General features: G+C 36.5%; 1 protein-coding gene across 1 annotated transcript in view; it reads right to left on the minus strand.

The window, feature by feature from the left end:
• The window catches only part of LOC103592255 (metabotropic glutamate receptor 1), a 320,831-nt gene that overhangs the window by 42,656 nt on the left and 258,535 nt on the right, over positions 1-19,640 (minus strand). The window contains exon 5 of the mRNA XM_008574901.1: positions 8,328-9,328. Coding sequence (XP_008573123.1) covers positions 8,328-9,328 — 1,001 coding nt within the window. The remainder of the gene's footprint in view (positions 1-8,327; positions 9,329-19,640) is intronic.

The following is a 19,640-nucleotide window of genomic DNA, read 5'->3' on the forward strand; positions in this document are numbered from 1 at the left end:
ATACCTGAAAGTGGGTAATTTATAAAGGAAAGAGTTTATTTGGCTTACAATTCTGGGACAGTTACATCTGGCGCAGGCCTCAGGCTGTTTCTACTCATGGCAGAAAAGTGGCAGGTAGCTGGTGGGTACGAGCAGATCACACGGCAAGAGGAAGCAAGAGAGAGGAAGCAAGACAGAGAGAGAGAGGAGGTGCCAGGGTCTTTTTAAGCAATGAGCTCTCACAGGAACTAATAGAGCGAGAACTCACTCATTAATCTCCCCTCCCCCAGGCAGAGCATTAATCCATTCATGAGGGATCCGCCCCCATGACTCAATCAGTTTCCAACACTGCCACATTGGAGATCAAATTTCCACATGAGTTTTGGAGGGGACAACACATCCAAACTCCATCAAAGCCCATCTATGAGGTGATGATGAAGAAGTCACATGTGTAGAGAAACAAAAGACAAGATAGAGATCTGCAGCCTTTCTACTTGGGATCCCAGTCTGCTATGCAGCCTGGAAACATTCTGGACCTTGTAATATGATACCTGATATTATTCCTTATATTCTTTATGTAAATTGCCCCACCCCATTTTGTATAGGCTAGCTTAAGTGAGCATTTGTAACTTGCAGTTAGAGTTCTAATTAACGAGCCTATAGGCTCTGTTCTTATGATCTGAAGCTTCCAAGCCCACATTACTTTCTTTTTATTTTCTTCATTCTGCAAACTGTCAATGTTTTTTGCTCTTGGACTAGCAAGAGCAAACATGTTGTTCACATGGCCTGCTTCCCTGTTGAGTAGGTAACACTTTACACTGGACATAAAGGCTAACAGATGGAATGAAAATGACCTCATCTTTCTTTAGCTGGGGACAAGCATGGACAGGTTTCCAAGCCATATCAAACAGGGTGTTCTTCCTCACACACATCTCACACTGAGTAACACTTGCATGCCTCCACTCTCAGTAAATATTCAGCTCCTTCATTCTGCATAGCATGAATGTAATGAGCTGATGATGATAATTTACATCCCCAATTTCTAGAACTCTCTTCACTTAAAGGTGTGATAAAGAGTTTTATACTGGTATATGAACTTCCATACACTCTGTCATATTTTGCTAATAATTATTAAGATTTTTTTTTTCTGTATCAGGCACTGTGCTGTGCTCTTTATAAAATGTTCTCAATCTTCCTAACAACCCTATGAGATAAGAACTATTATTATTCCATTTATATAACTAAAAAACTCAGAAGTTAAGCAATTTGCCCAAGGACTAGTAGCTTCAAAAAAACAGATGACTCAATAGATATCAGCTATGGACTAAATAAATATTGGCTTCTCCCTAAAATTTTTATGTTAAAGTCCTACCCCAATGTGATAGTACTAGCAGGTAGAGGCTCTGAGAGGTAAAATAGGTCTGATTTCAGACTTCCCGGGCTTCAGTACCATGAAAAACAAATTTCTGCTGTTTAAGACATCTAGTTTATGATATTTTTACTGTAACATCCCAAACTGACTAACACGTCTGACTCTGGAAGTCATCCACGTGAATTACCACATTATACTGTTTCTTATCATTTCATTCACCCAATTTTATTATAATGGTGTGCTATACCAATAAACTACAAACTCCTTGGGGGCAGGCTTCATGTCTTATTTATTTTATTTAATGCATGAATGAAATGGATACATTATTGTGGTAACAAAAATAAGCAGCTATTAGAGCGATAAAAAGGAATGATATTATTCAGAAAGAAATGTTCAGTTTCCTTTCTTCCTCTTATAAAAGTGACTTTGAGCTCCCCAAACTTCTGTTCCTTTATTTACACAATGGTGTTATTCATGTACCCACCTTGGGCCATTATGGATAATCATATGAGAATATTTCTGAATTCATTTTAAAAACTATGTACATTGTTAGCACACAAGACTAAAATATTAGGTTTGAGAACTTGAATACATGTCAATAATACAAGTTTATCTGAATTTGAAAGAAATATAGGTGACCTATATTCAAAAGAAGATATATTCTCTTTGAAGCTGCAGCATAATCTGTACCATGGTCTCAGTTTAGAACTTGAAAACATAAAACATGAATATTTTCTGTGTTATTTGCAGAATGAGAGTGTTATTTACAAGAAGAAAAGATAATGAAATGATGGTGACTGCAAATTTGCTACACCAGATGGGGGCCAATTTGTGTCCAGCCCCCTTGTCTTGAGGCCATTCACCCCTGCACTTGAGTATGTGGCCTCTCCAGGTGGTCTCTGTCAGCAGCATGTTCCTCCACACACAATTTACCTACTAAGCTATGTTCATCTTAAATTATGCCTACAGTGCTCTTAGGTAATGATAAAGTGTTGCATCTTTCAGGGAGTGAGTGAAGGTATTTTGGCCTGATTATTCAGGGGGCACAAGGCTTTACTCCAAACGAAATATCCTTATGTTCTTCAGAGTTGGCACTTTATTGTCACGGTTGTCAATTGGTGTCAAATGGCTCTGTTGTAATAGTACAGCTCTGGGTCAGGCCTTCCAGCATAAATCGCATGATCTCTTTTGTGTTTCCATTTTTTCTCTTTGTTGGCTTCTTTCTCAGATATTACAAACAAGCTTAAGGTTCTTCACTATTATGCCATTCCCCCTTCTTGCTCAGTCTCCTTAAATACTATCTGAATTTCTGTCTTCCTTTAATGCCAAACTCCTCAACTAATTGCAGTATGATTTCTATCTAGATCATGCCACCGAAACCTCTCAAGGTACATCATAGGTGATTCTAAGGATTGGATCTCAAGCTCTATCTGATTAAAGCAGTCTGTTATGAACTGAATGCTTGTGTCTCCCCCAAATTTATATGTTGAAGCCCTAATCCCCAAGAGATCATATCTGGAGATGGGGCCTTTTGGTAATATTTTATTATGTTTAGATGAGATCGTAAGAATGGGGATCCTAGGATAGGATTCATCCCCTTATAAGAAGAGACACTAGAGCTCTCTGTCTCTGTGCTCACACACAAAAAAGAGGAGGCCATGTGAGCACACAGCAGGGAAGCTGTCTGCTATTCAGTGGGAAGCCCTCACCAGAAATGCACCATGTTGGCACCCTGATCTCAGACTTCTAGCTTCCAGAACTGTGAGAAAATAAATTTCTGTTGTTTAAGCCATACATTCTATGGTATTTTGTTATGGTATCCCAAGCAGATTAAGACGGTCTCCTCCTTAGTTTCCATAATACTGCATTCTCCTGTGTCCCCCATTCTTTTGATTACCTTTTGTTTATTGACGTCAGGTTGTCCTTCTTTCTAATAACTAGTCTTTCTATAGTCAATCTCTTCCCATAAAACTTACATATGATCATAAAACTTCACAAAAACCTTTAATGCACCTTGTGGTTTACAGAAAAAGTATCTAAACATCTTCTTAGAACATTAATCATTGTCTATAATTATTCTCTTCCTGCATTTACAAATTTACCCACCATTACACCTCTCCATGTGCTTCGTACATACCAACCTCTATGTTGTGGCCCAAAAATGCAATAATATTTCTGAATCTTCACCTATATTATTTTCTATATGTAAAATGGACATCATAACACAATTTCTCCTGTTGAAAATATCCTTTAAGTTCATGTTCAAACACTACTTTACTAAGAAATCTCTTCCATCCTTCCACAGATACTGCTCCATTAGTATCTGCATCTTATCTCTTTATTTTCTGGACACTCAAAATGTTATATCGGCCCTCTATTATGTCACCTAACAGTATATTTAGTTGTGTTTCTGAGTGTCTCCCTTACAATATTGTGGGATTGGTGCAGGCAGTGCCTGCCTCTTATATTTTTTTAAACCTGATTAGTATCTAGCACAATATCAAGTATCTAAGTGCTTTTAAGCTTACTATTGAAACAATGATTAATTGCATAACGAATGAACCATAGATCCTCAATAAATATTACTATCAAGTAGTAAAATTCTATAGCAAATGCTTCAATAAAACCTTCTGATGCTTATTATAAGATCAAAATGAATGAACCGTAGATCCTCAATAAATATTACTACCAAGTAGTAAAATTCTATAGCAAATGCTTCAATAAAACCTTCTGATGCTTATTATAAGATCAAGTGAAGAATTTTAACTTTCAAAGCAATATATTGTATGATTAAGGAAAAAATAATTTCAAGATGACAGATTTTCTTAGTTATGAGCCAGAATAGCAAATGAGTTCTTGCCATTGAAAAGGATATGTTACTTTTGACTATGATATCTGTTGGCTCATTATCATATTATCTTTCATAACCAAAGGAGAAAAGACAAATCAAAATGCTTGCCCAAGGCATAATGATGAATGCTGTAGGCTTATTTACCTCTACTTGTGGACAAAATATGTTTCTAGCAGAGAACCAAGAGGGAAATTTCCTCAGAGCATCATTCCATTTAGTATTTCACTTAGCTCTTGCACTCAGTAAAAACATATGTTCAAATGCTTAAGAAACAATCGCAAGAGCATAATGATATTTTATTTACTTAGGAACCTATGCTTTAAAATTACTACCTCATATCAATCTGATGCATTTTGGGGGGTGGTACTTGTTTCTACTTTTGCACGCAATTTTGCATGCAAAGGTCATAGGTATGTACTGTCACATTTCTGCTCCATGCGCCATCAAATTGTTTGGCACTCACTGAGGTTATTTACCTAGCAAATAACTAGAAATGCTAGTTTGACATTTAGTCATTCACAATCACTTTTTAAAAGAAGTATGCCATTTACATAATATTTTAATTTTGCCTTAAAATGAAGTGATAAATAACTTGGATCTAAATAAATTACTTACTTATGAATGTCCAAGGATTTCTGTTTCTTCTACTGTCAAGAAAGAGAATTTTGTTGATATTTATATATTAGCTTAGGCCTGAATATTATCCTGTTCAATTACATTAAAATAAAAGCTAAAGAAAGTAGAAGTGTCAAAGGCAACTTAGGTTGATCTTCTAGGGTAGGATTATGCCTAGAAGGACTTCTGACCAGAAATAATTCAAATAACCCAAACACCCAATTTATTAATTAAAATCCTCTTAAGTTAAACTCCAGAAATGTAAAGTAAGTGCCTAAAGCTTTGGTTGGGCCAGACATGTGGCGGTGAATAAAATAAAAAATTGAAGTAAACTTTGCAAAAACAGACATGCGACATCATCCCTTCCGTGTATCTCAGAAACAGGCTGTGGTGAGAATGCCATTGGACTCGCAACTACTCAGAACAATATTCAAACAGATAGATCAGTTGGAAACTCTTCATTACAGCATCTGTTCTGTGTTTATGACTACATATGCAGACTGCCGAACACCCACAGTACACCATAAATGTAGGAATTACACATCCAGAATAGTAATAAACTCATTGGGTGATGTGTTCTCTAGAGTTTTCATCCCCTTGCTTCAGTTGGCAAAACTCTGCCAGGTTTTTACTGTTGTAGAAAATATTAAATTGTTTGTGGCATTTGTAACTTTGGATACAAACTAGGAGAACATAAAATGGCAATAAAATAGGTAAAAACAAGAGCACCGAGATTATCGTTGTATTTTAAAATTACAGTCCCATACAGAGTTACAACAGAAGCAACAGCAGAATGAATGAGAGAACTGAGTAAACAAATGATTGCTTTCCATAGAAATTTAGCCCCATATATCCTCTGGGAGTCAGCTCATTTGCACGGTGCACCTTGGAGAAGCTACAAAGTATACTAAGAAAGCTGAATGTTATAATTATTAATTAAATATATACTTTTTATAATAATCTAATGATAAATTACAGCTAACAGTTAAACAATTTACTGATGGAACCAGCACTTCTTAAACAATCAAGCCAGAGCCGGCCCTGTGGCTCACTCGGGAGAGTGCGGTGCTGGTAGCTCCAAAGCCACAGGTTCGGATCCTATATAGGGATGGCGGGTGCGCTCACTGGCTGAGCGTGGTGCAGACAACACCAAGCCAAGGGTTACGATCCCCTTACTAGTCAAAAAAGGGGAAAAAAAAGAAAACCATCAAGCCAGTTAATTTAGACCAAGCTGACTTTTCTTTCAAAAGCAAGATCCCAAATGAAATTAATTTCTAAATTCACAATAGTGAAGGGAACGTTTTCAGATTATAAGGGAATCACTTCCATCTGGGAGACCGTGATCTCTTGTAGCAATTCCTGGCTGCTAGAGAATGCTAAACATTGTTAAGGTAACATTCGATAGCTCCATCTCATCCCAGCAGCGAGCACTGAATGCTACTGATTAGTCACGGTTCTCTTGGACAAGTGTCCACATCTGCCGGTACATAGAATCACTAGGAGGGCTTTCAAAAATGCATATTTCTTTGCACCAACACAAGGTATATTGATTATATAAGATTTCTCTTTTCATTAAGCGGTTAGAAGGACAGCTTTCAGGAATGACTCATGACCAAAAATCACATGCAAGTTTCTAAAGAACTATAATAAAGGCAGAAAAATTAGAAACATGGAGCTGGGTAATGATGGATGGTATAATGGAACCCTCATAAAATCATATGTGATGCAATGAGGGGAAACTCAATCCCTACAAACATTCCAATTTAAATAGTATCTTCTTTCTTTCCATTTTGTTCCCTCTTACTCCTTCCCTCTTAATGAAAATTGTTATAATGCCATTTTACATCTGGACACTGTGGCTAATGTTCTTTTTTTTTTTTCCTCATTTCATGACACTATTGTTTTGCTTTCATGCTTGCTGATGACTCTGCCAGGAAGTTGATAGTGAGGGCATGCTGGCCTGGCTAGCTTGAATATCATGGCAAGGAGACAAAATGACTAAGCAACTTTTATGATCAGAATCTTATGATCAACTTGAAATTGATATAGCAAGAAATAGGCATAAATTATTGTCTTCATCCTAATTTTGATAAATCTTAGGGATGTCTTTACTTGAAATAATAATTTCATGGATTTCAAAGATATGTTTTCCTAAAGTCACCTTCATCAGATTCTCAAATTATATGATTTCTGTAAAAGGTGCCTGTGTTGCTGCTTGACAAATAAAGATCGAAAAAAAAACAATTTTAAGACATGTAAATTTTTTGACACGTTAAGATAATAAATTCTATACCATTAAGATCTAGGCAAAGAATGGCTAAGTGGAATTACATTTAAAAGTCACACTAATTCATAGTGGCTAATTCCTCATCTATAAAATGGGGAAAAATAACGTTCACCACCACTCCCCGTTACCTTGCTGACTGGTTCACATGGATGGAATAGTTATAAAATGATGCATATGTTATAATAATTACTATTAAAATTCTTCATTTTAAAAGAATTATTTCCAAGAGTAAAATTAATACTGCTAATGAGGAAAATTGCTTAATTTTTGGATAATTCAATTACCTTAAGAACTTAAAGCATCCATGTCATGTTTTAAATTGTAAATGTTACATGAATTTGTTTTCATGGGTGTCAGAAAGAGATGACCCATGCAAATTTTATCAGATGTTTCTTCTCAAAACAAAGTCAGGAAAAAGATAGGAATGTATTTATTACAAAAATTACTCAGAAGAATTATCAGAATAGGAATCATCTGGACTTTGATGCTCACCGACTCTCAAGTTTCGGCTCATCACCTTTATCTGATTCCTTATTTCTTTTGGTGCTTTGTGAGTGAGAAACAATTCTCATCATGATCTTGCAGTAGAGAGACGGCCCAATTTATGTGCAGCGTTGTGGAATATCTTTATTACAGTATACATTAAAGTTCAATAAGTAGGAGAAATATGATAAGATAGTTGCGTAAGGGATCTTATTTCAGGACAGACATGGTGCTTAGTTGCAATCAAATTTGAAATGGCAATTTCCCCACGTGCTTAGTTTCCTTCCCCTCCACCCCAGATTGGTTCCAGAATGATATAAATAAATCAGAAGCTGTCTTCAACCATTGCCTAAACTAGAAATTAGAACTCGTGTTTGGATCTCCAACCTAGACCCCAGAGGTGTTTTGATGCCCCATGGAGGGAGGACCCATGTGAAAGGAAAACGTTACAGCAGAGCTGAAGCTTCAGCCTCTAGGCAGAAATGAGGATCTGCTCAGCAGCTTGTTGCTTCAGGCTCCTTGCTCTTTCAAACAAATGAAAACAAAGAGGACTTTACTTCTGCATTCCCACTGCAACAGAACTTGAGATTTGAAAAGGAAGAAAAGAAAAGAAAGAGAGACATACAGACAGACATGGAGGAAATGGAGGAACACACTTTAGACAAATAGAAGAAAATGGGAAAGAGAGAGAGAGAGAAAGAGAAGAGACAAGAGAGACCAACCCAGTTCAGATCACTCACTTGGCATTCCCTGCTCCTGGCTTCTTTCTTCGGAAAATGTTGAGGAAGGTGTTGGAGCGGCAGGGTAGTTTGCCATCGCCAACATGCATGCGGACTACATCGGAGGTGGTGAAGGCACTGCGGACATTCCTCTCAGGCTTGGCAATAATGATGTACATCTTGGGAGTGAACATGCACCCCAGGGCCACTGTTACACTGAGGCTCACTGCAAAGCAGGTAGTGATGATCTTGTAGTTGCTCCCAAAGTAAATGGGCACAAAAGCTAGCCAGATGATGCAGGTGGTATACATGGTAAAGGCAATATATTTGGCCTCATTGAAGTTGGCGGGCACGTTGCGGGTCTTGAAGGCATAGTAGGTACAGCTCATGATGAGGAGTCCATTGTAGCCTACAGGGGCCACCACACCCAGGTTGCTGGTGTTGCAAATAAGGTAGACTTCCTTGATACTTGGGTAGGACAGAATGGGCATGGGGGGCTCCATGATAATCAGAGTGACCACGAGGGTCAGCTGCACACTAATCAGAATTGAGGCAATAATTACCTGGGCCCAGGCACTCATGAACCTGGGCTTCCGGGTGCAGATCTTCTTCTTGCTGCCAGCCAGGATGCGTGCAATGCGATTGGTTTTGGTCACTAAAGCAGAGTAGCACATGGCAGAGGAGAGGCCAACTAGGAGGCGCTGGAGGTAGCAGGACGTGGTAGTAGGTTTGGCAATAAGAGTAAAAGGGCACACATAACCAAGGAAGATGCCAGCTAGGATGATGTAGCAGAGCTCCCGACTGGAAGATTTGACCACCGGTGTGTCCCGGTACAGCACAAAAATGAGGGTGACAAATAAGGTAACAAGGATGCCCAGGCAAGAAAAGGCGATGGCTATGATTGACTCTATGTTGCTCCATTCAAGATAGCGCACAGGAATGGGTTCACAGCCTGTGATGAGAAAAATCATCTTAACGTGATTCCAAGATTTCTGCTGAGCAATAGTAATAATACTTTCTAGCTACAGAGACACAGCTACATTTACATCCTTCATGATTTGTGTTATTTTATGCTTTAAAAAATGCCTCACTATTATACACATAGACATACACCATTGTTTTTCCTGGACAATTGTGTCCCCAAACCTAATCTCATTACAAGCTTAATGTATCATACTTGAACTTATAAACTTATCTTTTTTTTTTTTCAACACCAGCATTATAAGTGGATGCCTCTGTGGATGGAACTCAGTTCTCCACTTTCAGAAAAAGGTGGGAAAAAAGCAACAACTGTTTCCAGTGAAGGTTTAATAGTGATAACGTAATAGAATAAATTACTAATAAGTAGTAATAAGTTATGTAGTCATTGTTCATAGACAATTCCAGCTCATAGAAAAATATTTTTTGCCCAGCAGAGTATTTTAAACATAAATTAAATTTTAATTCTTTTGAAGCATCTGCATTCTCCTGTTTAGCACATAACTATACTACTCACCTTAAATCTCACCCCTTTAGTCATGCGCAATCTATATCTGGTATTTGAGGGCCTTTGAGTAAATAGCCTCTAACAGGCATACCAAAGAAGGAGGAAATCTCTCCTGGAAAGAAACCAGCATTGTTTTCCTAAATGCCTGGCTTATCTTTTCCCACTAGATGGAGAAAAAAATCTCTTTTTTCCCTGTATTTCAGAGTGAAAGAAAACTTTTTCAGGCTCTGAAGACCATCCCTTCCCAGGATTTTGTGTTTGGTTTGGACCAGTGTTTCCCAAACTGTGAAAATAAAAACATATCCACAAATTGAAGAAAAGATTCATTATTCTATAGCCATGGAAACAAGGAACTACTGGAAATTGTTTTAAACCTGTTAAGTTGATGGACAACAAGTTGCCTCTGTGAACATGGTTTTGCATGCCAACCAATCAGTGTCAGCCCTTGCTTCTGATAATTACCCAGTCAGGGACAGGCTCATTTCAGTCAATGAGTACCAACCAATTAACAGTCTCGCAAGAGTGATCACATTTCTACAGATGATGTCAACCAGCTCATGCTCTGAAAGTTTATCAACCACTAAACTCCATGCTTTCCAAAAACCCTGTATAAGATGAGCAGTCTTTTCTGCTCAGAAGTCTTTATTTTTTTACTAGCACAGCTCTCACTATAGTAAGCAATGCATTCAGATTTATAAAATTTCATTTCTTTAGTACACCATGTTTCATATTTCTAGAGATTTCACCATGATCATTTGAAAACCCTCATTTGGTAACTTGCCAGGAGACCCTCTCACCAGCAGGTTCACCCACCTGGCCCCTTGTGCCCAAACTCTGTCCTTTAGAAGTTCTACCATGGGAGTGGGTCTTAACAGTGTTCTAGCTTTGGCTGATTTTACTGAGCTCTTATTGCTGAATCTACTTAGTTATCCTAGGATTTGCAGTCCCATAGGTCTTTGTATAAGGTCATTAAACATAGGTCTTTCTGTAAGGTAATTGCACCTATATTTTTATATTAAGTAATGCAACCTTTTGGTTTTGAGGTACACTATTTGGTAATTAGACATAAGCTTTTTATAAAGTCAACAAACATTTTGCTTTAGAGATACTTATTCCCCTGATGCTTTCATTGCTTTTACTATTATTTACCTATATATACAAAATCTTGTTTCATGTTCTTTTTGGTTTTGTTTTGATTTGTCTTTCTTGTTGAACATGTGATGGTGTGGTCCATAGAGATGAGATGGAGGTTTAGGCCTGAGAGTGTCCAATCCAAGCTGGCCCTGAGTGATACTGTTTGGTGATTTGCTAAACTGATGAACAATTTGTAAAAAGTAATTGGTCACTCTTAGCCTCAGGTCTCTTAGAAAATCTTTAAAAGGGTACTTTCTGTGTTGTTAACTTGTGAAAGATCACTTTGATAATGACTGTGTGGTGCCTTCCTACACTTTGCTTGTTTTGGGAATCTAAGACAGCATTCACGAGCACACAGTCTTCAGTGAACTTCGTGGCCTCTCTTCCTTGTGGGTCAGGGATTTTTCTATGTCTAAGTCTCAACCTCTTCCTGGAAGAACTTCTGTTTCCTATATAAAGTCACACTTCAATCTTAAATCTTTCTGTTTTCCTGATAAAGGCTAAATAGATGATACATAGATGATACATAGAGATCTATAATAACAATGGCCATTATAAAAACTTTGCGATGACAAAATTAATAAATTAAAATATATAAGAAGAGCTCTAAACAAATTAGGAGGTAAAATACCAAATAGTCAATAATTAGCTCTAATCAGCATACTGAGGCTGCAAAAAAGTTCAAATACAAATGCGATTATTGTCAAAGCCTTCATAACCTTCTGAAAGCTATCCTCTTGGCATTTCTCTCTTTTTCTATGCAACTTTAGCTGCCTAAATGCGCTATTCTGTCCTCTGATTTTTCACTAGGAAAAAAAAAAAACCCAATTTTAAAATTTCTAGAACATAACTTACTTAGATTTATAATATTTGAATTAAAATTCTGGTTTAGAGCCAAATGAGGAGCTGTAATTAATGATTTCCATAAACTTCAGGGATACAGAGCAAACTATGTGCTATAGAATTCAGGATTTTTATTACTCATTGTCTGCCCTACAAATGTGTCCCAATTAATTTAATTAATTGCTAGCCTCTCATGGAGGAAAATGTTTAAGAGCAGCAAAGTAGAAAAGAGAAGATTTAAATAACTCAGCAGTGTACTATTTCAAAAGTAAAAATAGAAAATGTATTACATAAGGCATTTCAGAAAGCTTTTCTTTTAATAAGTATTCAAAGTTATAAACTAGAGATAAAAGATAAACTTGAGGCAACTTTTAAATAGTTATGAGATAGGTTCAATAACTATCATCAGAAGGACCATATCATTTCCTTCTGTAAATGGACTTAGACCTCCTGAATTAGTGGAATCAAACAGGAAAAAAAAGTTGAAATGTAAAATTACTAAAATATCTGATATGTGACTAGACATTTCAAGATAGTCTTAAAAAGTAAATAAGCTATAAATTGATATAATTATGAATGTTTAGGTAAACCAACTAAAATGGCATCTATTCTCTATGATTTGGAAGCTATAGATAAGAAAACATATAGCTACTGCAAGCAGAAATGTCATTTAAAGAACATTGGCTAAAACTCAGAAGAACAACTACCTAAGATGTGTCTAATAACTCCAGGGGAGACACTGACACCCAAGAATTCCCCATTCATCCCCTGAATTCCCAAAGCAAGCAATATCTCTTCTTTTATTGATATGAGTGCCTGATTTCTACCAATAATTGCACTACTAATAGAACATCAGATATGTTGGTTTAATAAAACCACTCAAATAGTGAAAAAAATCCCATGTCTCAACCTAAAACTGGCACTTAGAGATTATTATTAGAAAAATGCTTCTTTATTTTCTGTGATAAAAAACTCACAAATTTAATAGGTAGGATCTACTTCAAGATAAGATACACTACAGTTTCCACACACGATCAGACTATAGCTGTTCTAACCATTAAATACCTACACTATGTATAATTCAATAAATCATCCAAGAAACAGCTCTTGTCCCAGAATCCCTATGAAGAAAAGACTCCACAGAAATAGGAAGATGAATTAGAACAGAGCACATAAGTGTACAGATCATCATCAGTACCTAGATTCCTTTGAATCTTTCTTTTTGTATAAGTGTGAAAAGGCTACGCTATCCTGTAGGTGAACTAACTAACAACTGGCATTGATCAAAGAACCATTGTCCATGGTGGTGGGCAGCTTCTAAGACGGTCACCAATGACTCCCTCCTACTGGTATATATGCTCTATTGTAATGCCCTCCTCTTGAGTATAAACAGGGCCTGTGACTTGCTTCTAGTCCATAGAATATAGCAAAGTTGATGGGATGTCACTTCAAAGATTGTTACATAAGGTAATACTTTCCATCTTATTAGCAAACTCTCTCTTGCTGGCTCTGATGAAGCAACACGCCATGCTACTGAGATCCCACATGACAAAGAACTAAGGGCAGTCTCCCCCAACCAAATGCAAAGTACTGAGGACCTCAGTCCATCAACATTTGAGGATTATATCCTGCCAACCACCACATAAGTGAGTTTGGAAGTGTACCTTTCCCCCAACAAGCCTTCAGATTAGACCCCATCTCTAGCCTTATGAAAGATCATAAAGCAGAGGACCCAATTAAACTGTGCCCGTGTTCCTGACTCCCAGAAACTGTGAGATAATAAATGTGTGTTGATTTAAGCTACTAAATTTTGGGGTAATTAGGTATACATCAACAGATAACTAATTCACCCATTAAACTCAACCCCTTAATTCAATAGCGAATGTTTAGTCACCTTGCCTAGGGCAATTGCAGACACAAACTAAGTAGTAAAACACATTTAGGTCTTGTACTGTATGTAATAAACCCCTAACAGAAACTGCCCAACATCATCTACTAGTTAATTAACTAATTATAAATTATTACTACTTCTCCTTTCCATACTACTGTCCATTGATGTAATACTCATAATACAACTTTGTAAAACTTAATCAATGAAGGTGAATATAAGGATTGTGTTTATGCCATTCAAGAAATGTACCTGCTCAAAACAGAATTTTGAACATCTCAATACTAAATCTTGACTTAATATTATTTTACTATGGGTCCTATACTAAAAATGAACAGGCAAACTACTAGGCTTGATATACAATATGCAGTCAGTCAGTATTATATATCTAATACTTTACATCAATCTAAATTTTCCTAATGACTGAATTGTGCCTCCTCTATGGCATACTAAATTGCTAAAAAAAAGAAGCGGATGCATAAACTAATATCTGGCATGCTTCCAGAATAATTCACTTATTTAATATGATATAAAAAAATGTTTAAAGTCTTTAGATACTCTTTGAAAGCAAACAATAAAATTAATTACTTGATGTCTTAATGTTACCTAAAATAATTGCTTTCATAAAGGCTGAGACTTAGTACAAGAGGTACTGTAGAAAGCATAAATACTATAAAAATACTTTAGAAATATAATCTAAATATATTGGACATGACCATACTAAGTAGACTGGTCTGACTAAAAGTCCTTACCCAAGGGTCTCATAAAACAACAAAACATACTTTGTTAATAATGACAAATCCACAGAGCCACCAGAAAGAGGTGAGCAAGTGCAGCCCTATGACCCAGTGGCCTAATACACAGGGAGAATTATGCTGCTCCAGCGCCTGGGGGTGGGAACTACTTGTACTGCCCAAGAAACTGCCTTGACCTGGTAAGGGACATACACGGAGCTGTTGGTGAGCACATAAACCCAGGACAGCCAAATAGAGAAGGAGGAAGACTACCAGCTACTACCAACCAATTCACCAACTGGGAGCAGCAAGGACTCAGGAGGAGTCCCTGCCTGCAGGGAGGAAAAAGAGAAACCTGACCCAGAGTCATCCACTTAAGCTGAGGAGCTTTGGTATACCCCAGTACACATATCAGGGTCACAGAACATTAGCTGGGATGCCAACATATCTGCCCAGGGTCATCCATATCAGCCAAGGAGTGACAAGGCATCCAGGCACTTCTCTCAACATTCATAATGAACCACAAAATACCCCCAAATAGCCAAAGCAGTCCTGAGCAAAAAAAAAAAAAAAAAAAAAAAAAAAAATGAAGTCAGAGGCATTATACTACGAAGGTATAGTAACCAAAACAGCATTTTACTGGCATAAAAACAGACACAGGAACCAAGGGAACAGAATTGAGAACCCAGAAATCCATCCACATATTTACACCCAAATAAGCTTCAACAACTGCACCACAAACATACATTGGGGAAAGGACAGTCTCTTCAATAAATGATAATGGGAAAACTGGGCATTCATGTATAAAGGAATGAAACTAGATCTGTACCTCACATGATATAACAAAATCAACTCAAAATGGATCAAAAACTTAAGTATAAGACCCAAAACTATAAAACTTCTAGAAGAAAACCTAGTGGAAGCACTTCAGGGTGTAGGACTTGGCAAAGACTTTATGAATAAGACCTGAAAAGCACAGGCAACACAAGAAAAAATACATGGGATTATATGAAACTAAAATGCTTTCAGCACAGCAAAGGAAATAATCTACAGAGTGAAAATGCAACCTACAGAATGGGATAAAATATTTGCAAACTACACATCAAATGGGAGATTAATATCCAGAATATACAAGAAACTCAAACAACTTTTCTTTAAATAAGTAACCTGAGTAAAAAATGGTCAAAGGGGCTGAATAGACATTTCTTAAAGAAAACATACAGATGGCCAACAGATAAGTGAAAAAATGCTTAACATCACTAAGCATTAGGGAAATGCAAATCAAAACCACACTGAGATATCGTTTCATCCCAGTTAGACTGGCTATTCTGAAAAGACAGAGAATAACAAATGCTGGTGAGGATGTGGAGAAATGGGAACACCGTTGATGGGACTATAAATTAGTGCAGCCATTATGGAAAACAGTATGGAGGTTTCTCAGACAACTACAGGTAGAACTGCCATAGATAGAATCCAGCAATCCCACTGCTACATACCCAAAGGAATGGAAATCGTCATGTCAAAGGGATCCATGCGCTCCCATGTTCATCACAGCTCTACTTGCGATAGCCAAAATATGGAGCCAACATAAATGTCCATTGACAGACAACCAGATAAGGAAAATGTGTTTTATATATATACACAATGGAAAACTACTCAGCCATCAAAAAAGAATGAAACTCTGCCATTTGCAGCAACATGGATGAACTTGGAGGAAATTATGTTAAGTGGAATAAGGCAGACAGAGACATAGAACATATCCTTAGTCATAAGCGGGAATTAAAAAAGGAAGGAGGGAAGGAAGGGAGGGAGGGAGGGAGGCAGGAAAGAAGGAAAGAAGAAATATTCTGAAAAACATTTCAGAATGATCATGTTGTAGATCCATGAAAATAATACTGGTAAAACTAGAGTGTCTATCTGGTTCCACCGGATAAAATATCCAACGGACACTGGATAAAATCCTCATGAAAAAAAATGAAACAACTTTTTTCAGGAGGGACAAATTGGCCACAAAATTAAACACTAATGTGAAAACTTTTCCTGGATAGCAGAAGATGTGGCCACTTCATGCTTGATTTGTAATGAAATTAATCTGGAAAAATTGTGAAGATAAGGCATTGACTGATAAAATTGCAAAGGAACACTTTTAGCATCTCCAAATGGATTGTACACAGTTGTCCTTTTTATAATTTATGAATATGTACTGGTTCAAATAGTATGTTTACTTTCTGAATGGATTGAAGCATTCCCCTGTTGAAAAGCCACATCTTCACACTGGTTAAAATAAAACTAAATTTTGTATTTCTTAGCTAGAACTTTTCAATTTATGAATTCAGTTATATGAGGACATTTTTATTGGAACATTTATTCATGAAGTTAAGCTTTGCAAAGGTGTCTTCCTCATTCCCAACCCTCTGGAAAAATAAAAGGAAACTTTAATATTGCTGAAGATTACACTCATTAGTGATTTTAAATGGAGGTTTTGCAGAAATCCTCCCGAAGCAAAAACTCCATGGAAGTTGATTGCTAACCCAAGGACCTTCGAGCAAGCTATGACCACACAATGGACGTCTGTGCAAGATCATAGTAAGAAGATGATTGTATAAATCATACTCTCCTTTGTGTTACCTTTCTTATTTATACTTTTTTCTTTACTGGTTTAAAGCTCTGGAAATCTGAGTCCATTTTTACACTTTCCCTTAATAGTACTAGGAATTTGTCTATGCCTAAATGTTACTAATCATCACTCTAATTCAATAATTCAGTTATAATAATTCTCTATTGTTAATAGAGACAACTTGAGAAATAATAAAGTTATGTTACACTAACTGTTCCAATAATGATACTCTTTGTATAATGCAAAGATTTCATAAGTTCAGGTATTTGAAAAGATTCAGAAACTTACAGAACACACCCATAATGTTTTCATTTAAAGAAAAAAGGTATAATACAGTGAGCGAAAGACAGTGCAGGTCAGCACCAAGAGACCAAGAGATAATCCAGGTGCAAGCTGTGTAGGGTCCACAATCACATATGAATATATTTCATCTGTGAATTGAACTACCAAGATCTGTAGGATGAATACTCGCTTTCAGAAAGCTCAAGGCAGAAGTTCCCAATGGAGTCTTTTTATCCCTCTCAAATCATGTAGCCAAGTGAGGCTGTCTAATCGTTCATCATTATCACCTGTCAGTCATGGCCAGGTGAAATCCAGTAGTAAGCAAACTTGATATGGTTGTCACCAATGGAGTTTCAAACCTTAAACTATATAACATAAATCCAAATTCCCCTATGTGGCCAAAAGTCAAAGACAGATACTAAGGCATATCCACAGATAATCATAAAGTTGTCCAAGTCTAGCTGTAAAGTAACTATCCTACACAGCAGGATATACAAATGAAAAAAAAAAAATGTGCTTATACTAAAAGGATATAAGTTCCCTGTGCTGTAACAGTAACATTTTGTCATGACAACACCCAGAAACATATATGAAGCTCCACTATGATTACTTTATCTCTTGGGAAGCTCCTAGATTATTTTCTATATGTCAGTCTTTTCAAAACCAGACTCCTCAATGCCAATTAAGGACCACCCAAAACAGAATCACCTGTAGATTGGGACCAATAATTTACATTTTGAAAAAAGCTTTTTGAAGGTTTTTTTCTTCTTCTTTTCTTTCCTTTATTTTTTTAGACTTCTAAAATTTGAGAAGCATTAATTTTGCCAATTTCAGGTAGTTACCTGTAATGTCCATATGGTTCACATATGTAATGTAATGTATGGTGTTTTTTTTTTTTGTCTGTGTATGTCCTGTTTTGAGGTTTAAAGAGATGAGTTATCTAACCCCCAGGTGTGTTTGGGTATCCCAAGACTAGAAGGGGTGGTGGTTGCCTTCAACCAATAGTGAGTTGTGTCCTGAGCCTACCTAACCCCTAGCACTCAAAGGGAGAGGACTATATGGGTCTTGTGCAGACTAAATCTGCAGTCTGAAAACTGGAGAACCTGGCAAGTGTCTATAGTTATCCAGGAGAACTCAGAGCCATCAGACAAGTCAGCTTCCTTTAAGCAGACTATAAATGACAGAGCAAAATCAAAGAGAAGTGGTGATGACTTTGATCTGAGGATAAAGGGTTACTTCTAATTTTTGTAAAAAATATTGGGGTGCTCATAAAGTCTAAATGTATGGGAGGAAGCTAAACATTAATATCAGACTTTTTTCCAATTAGGTCATCAAATTTAACCTGAATCAAGAAATAAAGAAAAGCAACAATTAATTTACCCAAAGTGTCTTGGGGCAGTTCATTACATTTGTAATACTATTTCATGATTGCATAAAGCTTCATAAGAATGATTTCCTCAATGTTGTTACATTAGTATCAGTCACCTACAAGGTAAAATTCTGTTTATAATTCAAATCTAGATCAAATGCCTCTCCCTCTATGATGGATTTTCTCTTCCCAGGGAAAAATAATTGATCCCTTCTCATATGTGTTCATATGACCTTTGCACATACCCCTATCGTGAGACATATATAACGATTGACTGTTCATGTCTAGTTTTATATGAAGTTCCTACCTCAGGATATAGACCTTACTTCACTCACCTATATGTCCCCAGTTTCTCAAAAAATGCCTGGCACAAAACAGGTCATGATGTATATTATAGAATTAAATAAATTAGTAGACAGTAGTGTGAGAGGTCACAGAAACTGTTGGGATGAAGAAAAATACTTAAAATTAGTTAATTTCTATAACTTAATGTTTTCTGCTTTTTAATGAGAATATTTAGTGTAGTCTGTCTTTTTGAGGAATCCTCTTATACTACAAATAAGTAGTAATAGATTACATATAACTGGTCCACAAATTGTTAACTATTGTCAAGTATATATCATGACAGAAGATATCCCTGTTTATGCATCATAAGAAACAAAGCATGAAATTTAAATGCTGAATTAAAATGTGCTTTTTACCAAGAAGGAAATATGAGATACTTATTAACACCTTCAAAAGTGCTTCTTCTAAGAAATATACCAATTTTTATTTATAACAAAATAATAATGCCAATGAAAATTAAAAATCACTTATAAACATGTTTGCTGATATTAGAATCTTTGGAGCATAAAAAGTAGCTATCTCTTAAAGTGATTTTAAGTATATTTTAATAAACTCTACCTTCAGTTAAGAAAAAAAATCTTCTCAAAGAAGAATGATTTCTCATTTTAACTAAAATTTAGTAAAAAAAAAATTCAC

This window comes from Galeopterus variegatus, unplaced genomic scaffold, assembly GCF_000696425.1.
Source record: "Galeopterus variegatus unplaced genomic scaffold, G_variegatus-3.0.2 Scaffold1115, whole genome shotgun sequence".
Lineage (NCBI taxonomy): Eukaryota > Metazoa > Chordata > Mammalia > Dermoptera > Cynocephalidae > Galeopterus > Galeopterus variegatus.